General features: G+C 48.5%; 1 protein-coding gene across 2 annotated transcripts in view; it reads left to right on the top strand.

Annotated features, from left to right (window-relative positions):
• LOC142576687 (visual pigment-like receptor peropsin) overlaps positions 1-2,276 on the top strand; it is a 289,960-nt gene extending 287,684 nt beyond the window's left edge. For both annotated transcript variants that reach the window (XM_075686923.1, XM_075686931.1), the window contains one exon: positions 224-2,276. In XM_075686923.1, the coding sequence (XP_075543038.1) occupies positions 224-490 (267 nt within the window). In that variant the 3' untranslated portion in view covers positions 491-2,276. The remainder of the gene's footprint in view (positions 1-223) is intronic.
• Positions 2,277-16,474: the final 14,198 nt, after the last annotated feature.

Raw genomic sequence — 16,474 nt, 5'->3', positions numbered from 1 at the left:
ACGTGTAGGTACAAACGCCAACAAGGAAAGACGCATACTTAATACAAAACATTACGTACCTGCAAAAATGAGCATTAGGCGCCTGTGAAAGGCGAAATGAGGCGCTGTCAGTGCCAATAAAATGCCTAAAATATTGACGACGCGATGGTCTTGGTGTGCAAGCAAGTCACTGCGTAAACGCTTGCCTAACTTATGTTCCTGCTGCCGTTTTGTCTGTATGCAGATGGTGGTGCTCATTGTGGCAACGTTCTTCGCGGCGTGGACGCCATACGCTGTGCTCTGCTTGTGGGCCGTGTTTGGCAAGGCTTCTGCGGTGCCGCATCTGGTGGCCGTTGTGCCGCCGCTGTTCTGCAAGACGGCCAGCGCCATCAACCCATTCATCTACTTCTTCAGCAACCCTCGCATCCGGACCGACATCTACGCGCTGCTCACCTGCCGATGCAAGACTCTCGGCAGGCGAAGCTGCTCCATCGAAGAGGACTACTGCTAACCGCCACCTAACGGCGCTGTTTCTGAGGCCGCTCCTCTGGCGACGCTAGTGCACCTCGTGGCAGCACAGTCCTTTTTTGTAAAAGCATGTTCAGCGGCAGGCGGTAAACGCGAGGGTTAAGCACTAGCGTATGGCCAGTCGGAAGCAGCGCGCATTTACCACATTTTTTTGAACAAGGGTGCATCCTCTTGGCATCACTGGCCAACTTACATTGTGGAAGAGTCAGAGTGCTGATAGACAATTGAAATTCGCATTTCGTGGAACAAAACTTTACAGGGTCTTGATGGTTGTTCCCTGTATCCGAGAATGTAGTCGCTGATTAAGTATTTTAATCAAAACTGTCGGAAGCTATCGAGACTTACTAGGGTGAATAGATTAGCTGGATTTTTTTCTGCATATCTTTATTCAATCCAACTTCTGGAGAAAGTATCTGTGGCCTTTCCGTTGTGCGTCTGCTGTGTCACAAAAGTCGTTTGTAGTTTTATTTTATTTAGTTTTATTTTATTTTTTGCTTCGCTGTGGGCTGTTATGTATTTTACTCGGGATTTTCACGAAAATTATCTGAGACATAATTCGCCATTCCTGTAACTTGCGTCAAAAAGATTGGAGTAATTGCTTAAGCAAACATATGGAAATAAATTGAACATTCGTTAAGGCAACCCCGAGACCAAAATAAATTATACGTTCGGGCAATATTGAGATATTTTTAACGCTCCCTACTTTGTAGATTACATGTGCTTCACGTGATAAATCAGATCAATTCATTTTAGCGACCCGAGTTTTTGAGCGCAGCGTTTACTATAATCACATCTTTGTTTCGCGGTTTGCAATGAGTAAGAGGGACTATTGGCCTCTTGTTCAGCAAAAGTAATTAAAGCTGACGTTTTACATGCCGAAACCACGATTTGATTATGAGGCATACCGTAGTAGGGGACTCCGGAATAATTTGGACAACCTGGGGTCCTTTAATGCGCACTTAAATCTAAGTTCACGGGTGTTCTCGCATTTCGCCCCTTTCAGAAAGCGGCCCGCTGTGACCGGGATTTGATCCACCTACCTCGTGCTTAGCAGCCCAACACCGTAGCCACTAAGCAACCACGGCGGGTTCTTTTACAACATTGAATCGCCTTCAAAGTAAATCCAAAAATTAAGGCCTGCGCCCCGACGCCAACATACCTCCTTAAGAAAACCACCTAATGTGCATTTTTAGATGCAACTCCTTTCCCCTTTACTGCGTCGGAGTTCTATACGTGTATGCGACCATTCAGTGGGGTTTAAGCGCGTGTATGCGTGCGAAGAATACCCCTGGTTAAGTGCTGGATTCACAATGCTTCTCATTTGTGTCAACTGTATGCCATTAGTAGGGTATTTTTGTTTTTTTAATGTGCGAGTACTGTTCTCGTTATTCAGAATTGTTCAGGAAACAAACTTCAGATTTTAAAGCAAGTCGCCTGACCAGCACCTTTTATTGTGGTCTGGCGGATGTTCGCTGTTCTACTTGTCGTGGTGGATCGGCTGCCGAGGACGATATCGCGGCTTCCCGGCCCCGGGGGCCACGTCTCCACGAAATACATACACGCAAAGCGCACGCGTAAACAGGTTAAAGAGCCCAGTGGGTTACAAATTAATTCTGATCGCCTCGCTACGGTGTGTGTCATTGCTGTGACATTACCATAGCTGTCGTAGCTTCGGGGTTTCTTGAAGCCCTTGTCCTGACCAAAAATAAACTGAACGTTCGCCATACGCCGGCCTATGAGTGCTCGCAAACCGAAAGACCCAAGGATTTTTTTAAAAAAGCATTATTCATCCTCCCTTACATTATTCGTGCTTCGCGTCTCCGTTAAGAAAAGTCGACATTTACATCTAAGACAGTTCATTAGTTTTGCGCAACAACTTTAGTAACAGGGCTTAAGTTTTCCTTTTTTGCCTCTGGTGAATCAGTGGTGTTGGCGACTTCGCATGCTGCAGAAATGACTAAGAGCAGAGCCTAAGTTTGACGCGTCGTTTATTCGTCAGTATGACGAGGGATAGATTAGAAGCTGTCATGATATTGCAGTAGACTGTCAGTGTCGGGTCAATAACTGCGAAATATGCGTGACCTCTATTATCTGTTTCAAGGTCAAACATAATGACTGCACGGTCGCGTATGCCCATTTACGGCAGATAATTCATCATCGAAACCAGTTGCACGTTCATCACGTGGCTGCAGTAGTCACCATCAGTGCCGCACACTGGTTCGAATGTAAATCGACACTGCTAGGCGCGCTCGAACGATACACAGGAGCACAACTTGAGAGGCTATTTCTCCATTCAGTTAAAACTTCACTGAGACATTCGTGTTTATGGACTGCTCACCAAAGTTCAGCTCCTTGAATTACAGCCTGCGGAGTACAATCGTTAAGAGTCCTGCCGCTTAGATTCTTGCGTTAAATCTTTCTTGGGCAACTTGTTGAACATACCGCACTGCTTTTAACATGTGCCAAAGTGGAGCTGTGCACACTCTACACTTACACAAGCTCTTGCCATCTCGCTCTCGCTATTCGTTTCTTTAGTCCTTACGGTCGTTAGGAGCAAGGGCAGCGACGCCCATGTGCGAAACAAATGAACCGGCAAGAACTCGTGAAAGCCATATGGCAGCTGCAAGTTCTTCCGATTCACTGGGCAGAGCCCCTAAACCTTTTCCATTCTTATGGTTCGTCATTCTCACGTCGGCACTTTTGGCAACGCTGCACTAGTTAGCGTAGACGCCAGATCAATTGCAAATGGCGGGGCGTATTGTGACTTATACTTGTGCCGATCAGCTGAAACTGTAAAAGCGATCATTTCGTTTGCTTCTTACTGCCTTCGGTCGCGTAGAAAATAAATTCGAAGCGTTGCACACACTAGCCGTGACTGAATTTTTTGCTGCTGTTTTTGAGGTCATGTGTTCCCCTATTCCATGGGTTCCACGACCTGCAAAATATTTGAAATGAGAAATGCCGTGACTAACGTGCGCTATACACAAATGTTGTGTATACACAACAGTATACACAACACTGAGTGAGTGATGCTTGGGCCCCTCTGTATGATTGCTGGTATAGCTCGCAGGTTGCATTGGAGCCCAAAATATTTCCGTACATTGCTATTAATGACTGTTGCAACTGATGGCTCCGGTTGCTTTACTATTATTGCTATTGTTCGTATATCGCAAGCGCTTTTAGGTGCCTGCGGCCTTCTATTTTGCTTGTCCTCAAGAATAGTCGTGCTTGAACGCGGTTTAACCAAGTTCATCGAGCGATAGCATGGTTCTGCTAGTATTAGGAAAGGACACAGACGCTACTCGGCAACGTCAGCAACTACCACATCTACAATTGTACGATTGCACCACAACACACAGGGGCTGTTCGTCGCTGCAGCAGCAGCGAGCGAATAGACCTTCATGCCGCGTCTCGCTTCAACGCGAACTAAGGGTTGAAAGCACAGCTCATACGAAGCTACCAGCAAATCGCAGATCGTTTTGAAGATGAGGCCGGCGCGACCGCCCACTTTGTCCACGTCGCAGATCCCTTTCAAGATATTAGCGCCCGCGCGGCGTACGCAGCAGCCGCCGGTAGCGGCTGGCTGAGTCCCAGTTTGACCTTGGCTGACCTTGGCTGACCTTGAAGGTCATATTTACGGAACCAGTTGTTTTCTGGATTTGTACCTGGAGTAGTAGAGCTATAACTCTAAAAAAGGAGCCGTAATTTTATTCTGCACTAGGCTTCCGCGTGGATCCTCCACCTAAGCCTGTGTTTTGTACTTCCATGGCTACTACCTTACTTTTTAGCGCAAAACAACGGGTTAGCAGACGTAGTACAACGACCACGCAGCAACGTGTATTACCGTATTTTCACCAAAAGGCATTCACGAAATATGCACGATATTATCAAAGATGCGCGCATGGATAACGCCATTAAAACCAGAGTAGGTATTGGTGCGACGCCTTCTGCGACCTTGGGTGCGATCTTGTACGCGTTCCAAAATAGAACGGAGGCCGTCCGTTCCACCGAGCCGCACACGATTGGTGAATTTGAACCATGACGAACGCCATGACGTCAATTGGGACCTGATATCTGCTGTCAATCATTCCGTGTCGTCTGCTGTCGGACGAACACAACGGAAAGGACTGCCTATTTCGTGACGTAAAGAACGGACCGCCTCCGTTCGATTTTGGAACGCGTACAAGATCGCACCCCTTATGTATGTGCGTCTGCTGTGTCCTTTGTTCCGCGCTGAAAAAAAATAATGGCATGCACCATCTCGTTATAGCGAAAATTATATTGCTTCTATCTTCATCATCGCTCTCTTAGGTCGCGTCACACTAACTGCTCCAACTAGCGATAGCTCTACTGTTCTTTCTTTTTATGTGATTAGCATTCCTTGGGAACTTTAGCCATTTCCCGGTTTTTCCGTTTATATCTAACCTCTTTCACCCAGTTACCCAAGTTTCCTACTAGCTTGGACCACTAGATATGTGTTGGCTGCTGTCTTGTTGAGAAGGCAACGTGGACCACCGGGCAGTGTGCCGGAACAAACAATTTGCTGCTGACCGCTGCCTGGCCTAGCAGGCAACTTTTGTCACTGGCTATGTACTACTGGCTGTGTGCCCGAACAGACAACTTCAGTATGGCGTATATGATATTGGTAGGTGCCCACTCTTGGCCAGTACCCCATAACGGATGTGCCAAGGTGTCACAAGGGGTACGTAGCCTTACATATATTTAAGAGACAGCGCCCCATCCGCGACGCCTTCGTGTCGAGTGCGGCCGCTCGGTGGGTAGCCATTGCAACGAAGTTGCAGCCAGAATACACGAGAGAGTGGGAGTTGCCACCGAGTTTCAACAGGGGGGCAGTGATTACAAGATTTAGTGTGTCGTCGTATCGTTCGGCATTGTAGTTGGCAGCGAGACTGCCATTTCATGAGTCTGTTGATTCGTGTGAGCTTTCGTAATTCACGGATGGCATGGAGATACAATAATCATCATAATAATCTTCATAACGTTTAAAACATATCCCTATCCTCAATTCCCCACCCGCCATAAGAAAGATTGCTAATCGCATTATCGACGCCAAAGATCTCCAAAGGATGGATGCGCCGACAGTTTTTTTTTTCTTTCCTAACATTATTTCTACGAACAGTAGAGTTCTTTTTTCCTTGTTTCTTTTTTTATGATTGGTCTCATTTTCCTTCTGTTTACCAGTCCCGCACCTGCTTGGGGGAAACTGCTGCTCAGGTGTGAAAGGGCGTGGAATTCCTAGTACATCTCGCTACCCTCCAAACCATATCCTTAAACACTTTCCTTCGGACGATGTTTATTTACTTCTCGTGATACATTGCACCATCGGTAATGTGAACACTCATTTCATTATAAATGACAGCACTTTCATATAAACAGAGGTTACAGCTATTTTCTAATATTATAAATCTAATACATCAAGAGCACTTTATCTGGGGCACACCCAACTATTTTTCGATAGTGATATGTGACATCTTATCCGTCAATTCTGAAATGCCTTGGCACTGAGAACGGCATACAACAATGCGTAATGGAATACAGGTAAAGGTCGATCTAACGAAACCCGATTTTACGAAGTTCCTGATCTAACGAGGAAATTTTCATTCCCCGACAACTGCCCATAAGGTTCTATATTGTCATCAACCCGAATTAACGAAACTAGCTTGCATTAAGCCGCATTTAACAAATCTTTTCCAGAAATAAATGAATAAAAAAGCTGAGATTTCTTTCGAATTCTGAAGCAGACTTGTTTTCTTTGAGCGTGCACTCTAACGCTATCGCGTTAAAACAGCTCGGCATCCTAGTCACGACCCTAGCTTTATTTTCACGCGGCTGTATGCCGCGCCCATGCACGGAACAATGGACTCAGGAATCGCTAGTGATGTGAGTCATTACTACTAGATGGCGCTAGGGGCGGCGGTGCTTTTGAGTGTATCTTTTGGGTGTCGCTACGTTACCATTTTAGGTTTCGAAGGACCTAAAAATTCCTTGCTCAATTTTCCGAACTTTCCCATTTCACGAAATAATTCACGGCGTGGTTTCGGGATCTTCGTTAAATCGAGTTTCAACTGTAGCGGGAACATGTTCGTATATGGAACGTTTTCTGTCATTCCAGTGTGTCGTTACTATGGCCTGTTGTAATAAGGGCACGTTACCAAGAACAAATAAAGCCAATCGTTATACTGTGAGGTATATATTTACATGTATTTTACATAGATTACCCGCCGCCTAACCATTAGTGGGATCCGTCTGCCACAGTGCCCATTTTCTCCTTCCGTAGTCCATTTCCTGTGCCGAGTACATGCATTTATACATGTTGTGTACATGCCTTTGTCGTTTCGTGTTCTTTATCTGGTGGTCTCTGTACAAAAAGAAATGTACATGCCTACGGGCATTATTCTGTGGCAATCTATACACAATAAAATTGTAAGTATTTCTTGAGTTCTTGTATTTTTCGAGCAATCTGGCCTTAACACCCACGCAGGCACGAACCGAAGAGAAGCTTCTGCAAGTAAAAGTCTCGGCTGTCTTGGGTATTTCAACATTATGCTTGCCTTCGTATGTGTGCATCGAAAGCCAGGCCCGTATTCATAAAATATTCTGTAGCTATAATTGTTCGTAAGATAAAATAACGGCCATCTCAATGATGGAAATATTAATGAAATCTGCCGGCCAATGGTAAAGAGCAGTTACGAACGTAAAGCTTAGTAAACTTGGCTAGTGATTCAAGTTTCTGTTAGGGACTTCTCGTGAGGCTTTCAGCAAAACGCGTGGCAGTAGCTCAAGGGTTTTAGAGGCGAAGCTAGCAATGAATACTTGTTGCTTACTCTTTATAGAGCAAACAAAAGAAGGGCAACACAGTACACATGTGTTTGCCCTTAAAGGAACTGCCTTTATTCCTGCAACCACTGCTCCACCATGTTGACCTCCAAAAAGGGGTCTTCAGAAGCTTTTCATTGTGCACGAAAGGGTAAAAGTATGTCGCTAGAAGCACCCTCATCGGGCTACCTGTTTCGTCGCGGGGATAAGTGCCACATTTCAGCAGTACTCCACAGGCGAGTAGACTTTCTTCGCACCCAATGCCTACAGGCGACATTCCGTAGGCGCTCTCCTGATCCAAAAGCCTTGCTTGCGTCAGTATCATTTCAATATTGTAGCATCTCACATGAAACAGAATGCCAAACATTTATTGTGCTTCTGTAAAAAAAAAATCGAAGCCGCACGAGGGGCTCGATGCGTGCCCCACGTGCGGGGTCACGGCGACACTCGTACACGTGCTCTGGGAGTGCAGAAACGCTCCGCCCGACTCTACCTCCGACAAGTGGGAGAAGACCGTACGAAGCCCGCTCCTACAAGACCAGCAATGGGCCGTCCAGCAGGCTCGCGCAGCGGCCGCCAGGTACTCCCTGTGGGTCCTTGCGTGGGAGACGCCCACTGCGCGCTGACGTGCGTCCTGCAGGACCTTTATTAAAGTTTGTCCTATCAAATCCGGCTCTTCGCTTTCGAGAGCGAACGATATGCACAAGTGATAACCGAGCTGCACCTGCGTTATCTCTGATCAGTGTGTTTACAAAAGTACGTCACAACGGGTTTATATAATTTACAGAGTTTTTAACCATGCTACAGTGCGTAGGGATTGCTCGGCGTCCAATATTATCAACGCCAGGCTCTAGTCGTCCGCCAAGCACTCGCAAAGTGACGCATTGCCTCGCTTCATTCGCGTCCAGCTACACAATGTGTTTACTATTCTGCTATTCAAGCGTAACTGTGGCGATGCTGCGGTTAGTACAGCCGAGCTTGTAAATCACAGTCATGAATAGTAGGCGTGGCTGCTTAGTTTATGTGGCAATCACACATATACGCTCTGAATTATTGGCCAGGAATTGATTAGCCCAAAATAATAAATTAGGACGTGAATTATTCGAACCCTTCAAGGAGACACATTTTATTTTTCCTCTAAAACGATCCTTTTTATAAGGAAATTGTCCTGAGAAACCCAACCACGCGAGCACCTGGGAGTGATCTGTGCCTGCGTTCTTAAAACAGCATTCCCTGTCTACCGTGCCAGTTTTCAGAATTTTACCGAATGACGTCATTGCTCGGAGAAAATTATTCCCCTTTCGCCTCCGCGTGCGTTGCGTAGTATACCACGGAAATATTGGATTCCCCCTTTCTCGTTGGCGCCGAGGTCACGTGCCTTAGCACAAAGTGAGAGGGAAAATCTGCGTGATCTCTCGCGTCCAGCCTGCAGCACTCTGCGCACCATCGCGTTGGAGTGCTCTCCGTCTGTGGACGACGGAGTTCTTCCACTTTTTCCTGGGTGAGAACACGCTTTCATGGCACCCTTCAAGAACCTTTCATTTACTACAGCGGACTCCAACGCAACTTTATTTCATGGCACGAAGTGAATAGTGCCAATGCTGCACAGCGGCCGCGGGAAGTCACAATTGTCGCTAAACCACCTGACCTCGCGGTTGCATTGTGCAGCATTAGGAGTACTCATTGGTATCCGTTTTAGCAAATGAAAGGTTCTTGAATGTGCCACCAGATCGTGTTCTCACCTAAGAGAAATTGAAAAAAACATCGTCATGCAGGCATCGAGAAAGCGCGCTCCGCTATACGCTGCGCAGAGTGCTGAAGAAACGGAATATCGCATCCAGCAAGTAATTTCCGTGAACGCCTGTCGAAGGGCAGGTTAATGGCTATTCGCTTACTTAGATAATTACCTTCTAGCGTCTATCTGGTGAAGATCTAGCGGTTTTTGTGGGTCGATCATGGATATAGTGCAGTCTAAAAATGTTGGAAGGTCTCGAAGGCGGTGCATTCTAAGACCTGGGCCGTTCCTGTGGGTATTGTCACTGCGAAGGTGCCACTGGGTAAGGGACCCCAGGGCCATTGTGAATGTGCCACTCGGGCAACTGGGTATTAGTCAATGGGTATGTGCTGCTGTTCAATGAGTCTTCTTGGCGCCAACTTCGCTCCCTTGATCTCACGACAATAAGAAACATCACGCGTTGCACTCTGCAGCACCTCGTAACCATTCGCGGTTAGAAAAGCTATTAAGATCATTCTCTACCAAACCATGAATGCCTAGCTGAGCGCAGATGTCAACTGTAGTTGAGCCTGCTTAAATTTTTTATGGGGCTATCACCAATAAAGCCCACCGGCCCAGTAAACGTATCACCACTCGGCTTTAATTTTTGAAACAAGCGACGCTACAGTTTCTGTGCAAAATGCCCAGAACTTAATTGTACACCTATCCCGGCGGCTCTGCTGACTCCATCAACTCTGCAGATACAGTAGTCATTCCAAAAAAGACTGTTGAAGGAAAGTTAGCTACACCCTGCCTGAAAAGTTTAAGTGTGCGAAGCTGCATACGCTCCGATCACCATTGGAAGTTATTCTCCAGGAGGAATTTCGAGGCATGGCAATTTTTGTATGACTCGAAGGCAGCTCTTCAAAGCAGTCAAATTTGACGCGAAGCAGATCTTCTGAGCAATTGTTATCGAAGTTAAGGCAACTACTATGGTGTGCCATGACTACGGAGAGAGAGAACAAAGACAGGAAAGGCAGGGAGGTCAACCAGACGAGCACCCGGTTTGATATCCTACACTGGGGGTGAGAGAAAGGGTAATAGAAAGAGGAAAAGAGGGAGAGAGTGAGAACTGAGTGCACGTGGGAGGATGCACAGGGACACTATAAGCGGTCTCTGAAGCCAGTGCCCTTAAAGTAGTGTACTAGTGCACGAATCGCTTTTCGTATCAGTGACGAGTGTGGCCACGGTCCGAGTATCTTTGACTCGGAGAACGGTCTCGAGTCCAGTCGGTTTAAGGTTGATTGCAGACAGGGAGGTTGTACGTTGTAGCGAGAGAAACTACACAATAGGTGCTCGATGGCTTCCTCGCACTTGCAGCAGTAGCACATCGGGCTCTCGGCCATTTTCATACGATAGGGGCAAGCGTTCGTGAACCTAGCCACAAGCTGCACAGCAAGCTTGTTTTGCCGCGGCAAAGGCTAGATGGCAGTTGTAGCCGTAGCATGGGGTCCAGCTTATGCAATCGGCAATTGAAGGCACTTGAACTCCAGAAATCTTGTGACTTTTTTCGTGCAAGCAGGCGAAGTTCCCTGGCAGCGTCCGACTTCGCCGAAGGTATTGGACGCGTCTGGGTCTCGTCGTGGCCAGACCAGGCAGCCCTGTCAGCATTATGAATCCTTACCAACTAGCTCAGCTTTCTGTTGTTCTGTCAGCAAAGTCGTTGCCGACGAAGCCACAGTGAGCAGGAATCCACTGAAATATTATTTTGGGCCCTGTTTCCAGAGCATGATGCCGTGCTTCCCTGATGTCGGATAGCTTCTGCTCGTAAGCTTTGTGATGTAATGCAGACTTGATACTGTGAAGAGGTGCCCTAGAGTCACAAACTGTGTCGGCTCTTTGGTGACGTACGTCAGAGCGGCATGGAGAGCTGCGAGTTCAGCCGACGTAGATGTAGTCATGTGTGACAACTTGAATTTAACTGTAGCCTGCTTAGCAGGAACGACGAATGCGGCATCGGAGCTGGCAGTTGAGCTGGAACCGACGATATATATATATATATATATATATATATATATATATATATATATATATATATATATATTGTAAAGGGGGTTTATTCGGGACGTAGAGAAGCAGCGACCAACGCGGCAACAGCAGGTAGGGCGCAGCCAGCGAACGAACTGGGTACGAGCCACGCGATGGCAACGGGGCTTTTTTAGCCAGCCGATCTTCGTCGCAATCACCCCCCGAATTGAAGAGTACCCATCCTGGCAACCTAGGAAGAGGTGGGCGGATCGTAATACTGCTTCAGCCGGTCAATGTGCACAGTCTCTCGCCCCCGACGACGCAGATCGGGAGATGGCGATACGGGTTCGACCACATAGTTCACTGGTGATGTTTCTGCAACCACGCGGTAGGGCCCGTGGTACTTCGGGACGATATTGGACGAAAGGCCAGGAGCAGCAACAGGCGGGACCCAAAGCCACACGAGTGAGTCGACGGGGAAGGGGTGAGGGGGAGGATTGAGGTCATGGCGCTCTTTTTGGCGGCACTGTTGAGCAGACGTCAAAGAACGGGCCAGTTGTCGGCATTTCTCGGCGTGCTGAGCAATCGCAGAAACAGGTGAGCATTCAGCAGGGTCCGGCCAGTACGGGAGAACAGTATCAATGGTACTTGAGGGATGGCGGCCGTAAAGCAGAAAGAATGGCGAGATTCCGGTAGTGTCTTGAGAGGCAGTGTTATATGCGTAAGTGACGAACGGAAGTGCAAGATCCCAGTTGGAGTGGTCAGATGCAACATACATTGATAGCATGTCACCAAGAGTTCTGTTCAATCGTTCTGTTAAGCCATTGGTCGGTGGATGATAAGCAGTAGTAGTGCGGTGAATAATTTGGCATTCAGATAGGAGTGACTGCAGGACGTCCGAGAGAAATACGCGGCCCAGATTGCTCAACAGTTCACGAGGGGCGCCATGACGGAGAACGAAGTTGTTTAGAATGAACGAGGCGATTTCTTTTGCTGATGCGGCAGGCAAGGCGGCGGTTTCAGCATACAGTGTCAAATGATCAACGGCGACAACAATCCATCGGTTGGCAGCGCCAGTAGATGGAAGAGGCCCGTATATATCAATGCCGACGCGGTTGAATGGCTGAGCTGGGCAGGGAAGTGGTTGGAGAGGTGCGGTGGAGAGATGCGGGACACATTTGCGTCGCTGGCAAGCAATGCAGGAGCGTACATATTTGTGGACGAATGTGTACATTCCTCGCCAATAATATCGTAGGCGAAGCCGTGTGTAGGTTTTTGGCGCTCCGCCGTGACCACACTGCGGGTCAGAATGAAAAGCGGAGCAGACCTCTTGTCGTAGGTGGCGAGGCACTACTAAGAGCCATTTGAGGCCGTCATTGTGGTAGTTGCGGCGGTATAAAAGTCCGTCGCGGATTGTGAAATGCTGCGCCTGTCGGCGTAACGCTCGAGGTGCCGAAGTCGCCGGAGGATTTGACAAAAAGTCGAATATCATGACGATCCATGGGTCTTTTCGTTGCTCCGATGCCATGTCCAGGATGTCAAGTGGTGAGATGTCATGTATGTAGGTAGAAGTGCTCCTGTCTGAAGTAACTGGGCAGCGCGAGAGGGCGATCGGCGTCAGAGTGTTTGCGTCCAGAACCATAGACGACACGGATATCATATTCCTGGATTCGGAGGGCCCACCGAGCGAGGCGGCCCGACGGGTCTTTTAGGTTGGACAACCAGCAAAGCGCTTGATGATCCGTCACCACGTCAAAGCGTCGACCGTAGAGATATGGACGAAAGTTTTGAAGAACCCATACGATAGCCAGGCACTCTTTTTTCTGTGACTGAGTAATTGTCCTCAGGTTTCGTGAGGGCACGACTAGCATAAGCGACTACGTATTCGGCATTAGTGTTCTTGCGTTGTGCGAGCACGGCACCAAGGCCGACACTACTGGCCTTAGTGTGAAGTTCTGTAGGTGCGCTTGGATCAAAATGGCGCGAGACTGGCGGAGACGTGAGTAGGTGACGAAGAGTCGTAAAGGCGTCATCAGAGGCTTCCGACCAAGCAGAATGTTCATTGTCGCCTTGGAGAAGTTGGTTGAGTGGTGCGATCACAGTGGCGAAATTGCGAACGAAACGTCCAAAATAGGAGCATAGGCCAGTGAAGCTGCGTAGTGCATTCAAGTTAGTGGGCTTGGGAAATTCGGATACAGCGCGAAGTTTATTAGAATCAGGAAGAATGCCTTCTTTGGAGACAACGTGGCCTAATATGGTCAGTTTTCGAGCTGCAAATCGGCACTTCCTTAAGTTAAGCTGGAGACCAGCCTTCCGGAGACAGGAAAAAACTTGATGTAAACGCTGTAGATGGGTCACAAAGTCAGGGGAAAAGACGACAACGTCGTCGAGGTAGCAGAGGCAAGTATGCCTCTTCAGGCCGCGTAGGATGCCGTCCATCATGCGTTCATCATGCGCATTCCACAGACCGAATGGCATCACAGTGAATTCATACAAGCCATCTGGTGTTACAAACGCGGTTTTAGTACAGTCAGCGTCAGCCATGGGCACCTGCCAGAAGCCAGACCGGAGATCTAAGGAGGAAAAAAACTCCGCTCCTTGCAAACAGTCAAGTGCTTCGTCAATACGCGGCAACGGGCATACATCCTTTCGGGTAATCTTGTTAAGCCATCGTTAATCGACGCAAACTCGTATGGCGCCGTCTTTTTTTTAACTAGGATGACTGGTGTTGCCCAAGGACTACTAGAAGGCTGGATGACACCGCGATTGAGCATATCGTTCACCTGGTCATTGATAACGCGTCTTTCAGTCGCCGATACTCGGTAGGGACGCTGTCGAATTGGCGCATGGCTCCCAGTGTCGATAGTGTCGAAACAGTCGTTGTGCGGCCGAATGATGTTGCTTGGCAATCAAAAGAGGAAGAGAAGACTTGGAGCAAGCGAAGAAGTTCGTCGCGCTGCGTCGTCGTAAGGTCACTGGCAATAGCTGACGTAAAAGAACGTGGCAGTGACTGAGGACGCGATGCCTCGAGAGCAGCAATATAAGTGGAGTCATCTATCGTGTGAAATATTGAAGATGAGGCCTGTGGCTCTGCTCTGCCAAAGCTTTCACGGCGGCGTAAATTAATTGGTTCAGCCGATGGGTTTGAGACGCACATGAGAGAGGCGCCAGCTTTGAACTCGAGGACGGCGAACGGCAGTGGTAGTGAACGGCGGCGAACTAAGAGTTCAGACGGAGCGAAGAGTACTGTGCCGTCATCTACATAGTCACAAGAGATACTGACAAGAGTGGAAGACCACGCAGGTATAATGGTGTCTTCTGAAACAGAGATTTTGCGACAATGGTCCTTATGGTCAGTGATAATATCGGTCGAAAACTGAAACAGCTCGATTTCGGCGCGGGCGCAGTCAATGATCGCATGATGTGTGGAGAGAAAGTCGCAACCTAACATGACGTCGTGTGAACATGATGGCAACATGATGAATTCTATGATATAGAGGACCTCCTGAATTACGACACGAGCAGTGCAGGCGCTGGATGGCTCGGCGTGCTGCGCGTTGGCAGTTCGAAGAGACAGTCCAGAAAGCGGCGGCGTCACTTTTCCTATCTTGCGGCAAATGCGGGCATCTATCGCTGAAAGTGCAGCGCCGGTGTCGACAAGTGCTAGCGTCAATGTTCCTTCTATTGCGACTTCAATAACGTTCTTCGGGGAAGTGTGAGGCCTTATACATTTCGCCGGTACCGCAGTTCTCGCCTCCTGAACTGCGATATTTAGTTTTCCTGGCACAAAGGGCTCCGACGCCGGTGCATGGGGGAAAGCGAGCGGCGGCGAGGAGAAGGTGAACGGCGAGCGGCGGAGAATGCGGTGTCGACGACAGGGGGAGATTCAAAGATGTCCGAATAGTTGCGGCGTTGTTGGAAACGTGGCGCATATGGACGCACATTGTTGGGGACCTTCGGTGTAAGCAGGCGACAGTGACGGCCTACGTGTCCAGCACGGCGACAATAAAAAATCGGGCGATTGTCTTCCGTGCGCCAACGATCTTGAGGTCGTGCATACTGCACCAGTGGCCGGACTGGAGCGGATACGGGCGGGCGCAAAGGCGGGCGAAGGGGACAGTAGGTCTGTGGTGCAGGCCTCGAAGCGACTTCGGCGTACGTCAGAGGAGCGGCAACCGGAGCCTGCTGGAGAGAAGGTGGAATGTGGTCGGCTACCTGCTCCTTGATGACAGATTGGAGAGCGGGCGCCAACGGAGAATTCGACTGGCCGTGTGTAAGGGGAATCAGTGAAAGCTGACGAGCCACTTCTTCACGGACGAACTCCTTGATCTGCAGCAGTAGCGACGTGTTATCCGGGGAAACAGCCAAGCTCAACATTGAAGTCGCCTGAGGAGGAGATTGGCGGGTGGCTATGCGTTGTTTGCGGAGTTCGTCGAAGCTTTGGCAGAGACTGACGAGTTCAGAGACTGTCGTCGGATTTTTCGCCAACAGCATCTGGAAGCCGCCGTCTTCAATGCCATTTAAGATATGGCAGATCTTCTCGGCATCAGCAATTGTGACGTCAATGCGGTTGCACAGGTCGACAACATCTTCTATATAACTTCTGAATGTCTCCCCGCACTGTTGCGCACGACTGCGCAAACGTTGCTCAGCGCGAAGCTTGCGAACGGCGGGGCGCCCGAATACCTCCGTCACGTTAGTTTCGAAGGCTGTACACGTCATGAGATCACGTTCATGGTTGCGGTGCCACACGCTGTCGACACCGCTCAAATAAAATTATACGTAATTTAGTTTTTTGGTGTCGTCCCAGTGGTTGTGGATGCTCACCCGGTCGTAGTCAGCGAGCCAGTCTTCTACGTCTTCGGTACCGCTGAAGATGGGTGGGTCGCGTTGACGCAATGGGCCGGGGCAGACCACGGTAGTCACCGGGGCAGCGGGTTGTAGTTGCGGTGGTCCTTCTTCCGGCATAATGAAGACAGGCTGCAGTGTCCGGTTGCGAAGTTCCAGAATTCCGGTTGTACCGAGCAGCTCCACGAATTGTAAAGGGGGTTGTAAACAGCAGGTAGCGCGCAGCCAGCGAACGAACTGGGTACGAACCACGCGATGGCAACGGGGCTTTTGAGCCTGCCGATCTTCTTCGTCACAATATATATATATATATATATATATATATATATATATATATATATATATATATATATATATATATATATATATATATATATATGGTAATGATATGTCTCGTTCAGTAATAGGAGCATCAGTTGCTTCAGAGCCGGCGATAGCTGATTGGCCTTCTTTGTAATTCCGGGAATAGCAAAATTCATTTGAGTCTGTCGCAGGTGCAATAGGGGGGATGAAGGCTTCGCCGCCGGTGTATAAGATGAC

This window comes from Dermacentor variabilis, chromosome 1 (assembly GCF_050947875.1).
Source record: "Dermacentor variabilis isolate Ectoservices chromosome 1, ASM5094787v1, whole genome shotgun sequence".
Taxonomy (NCBI): domain Eukaryota; kingdom Metazoa; phylum Arthropoda; class Arachnida; order Ixodida; family Ixodidae; genus Dermacentor; species Dermacentor variabilis.
Note: the sequence above shows the minus strand (reverse complement) of the source record. Positions and strands in the feature narration are given on the sequence as shown.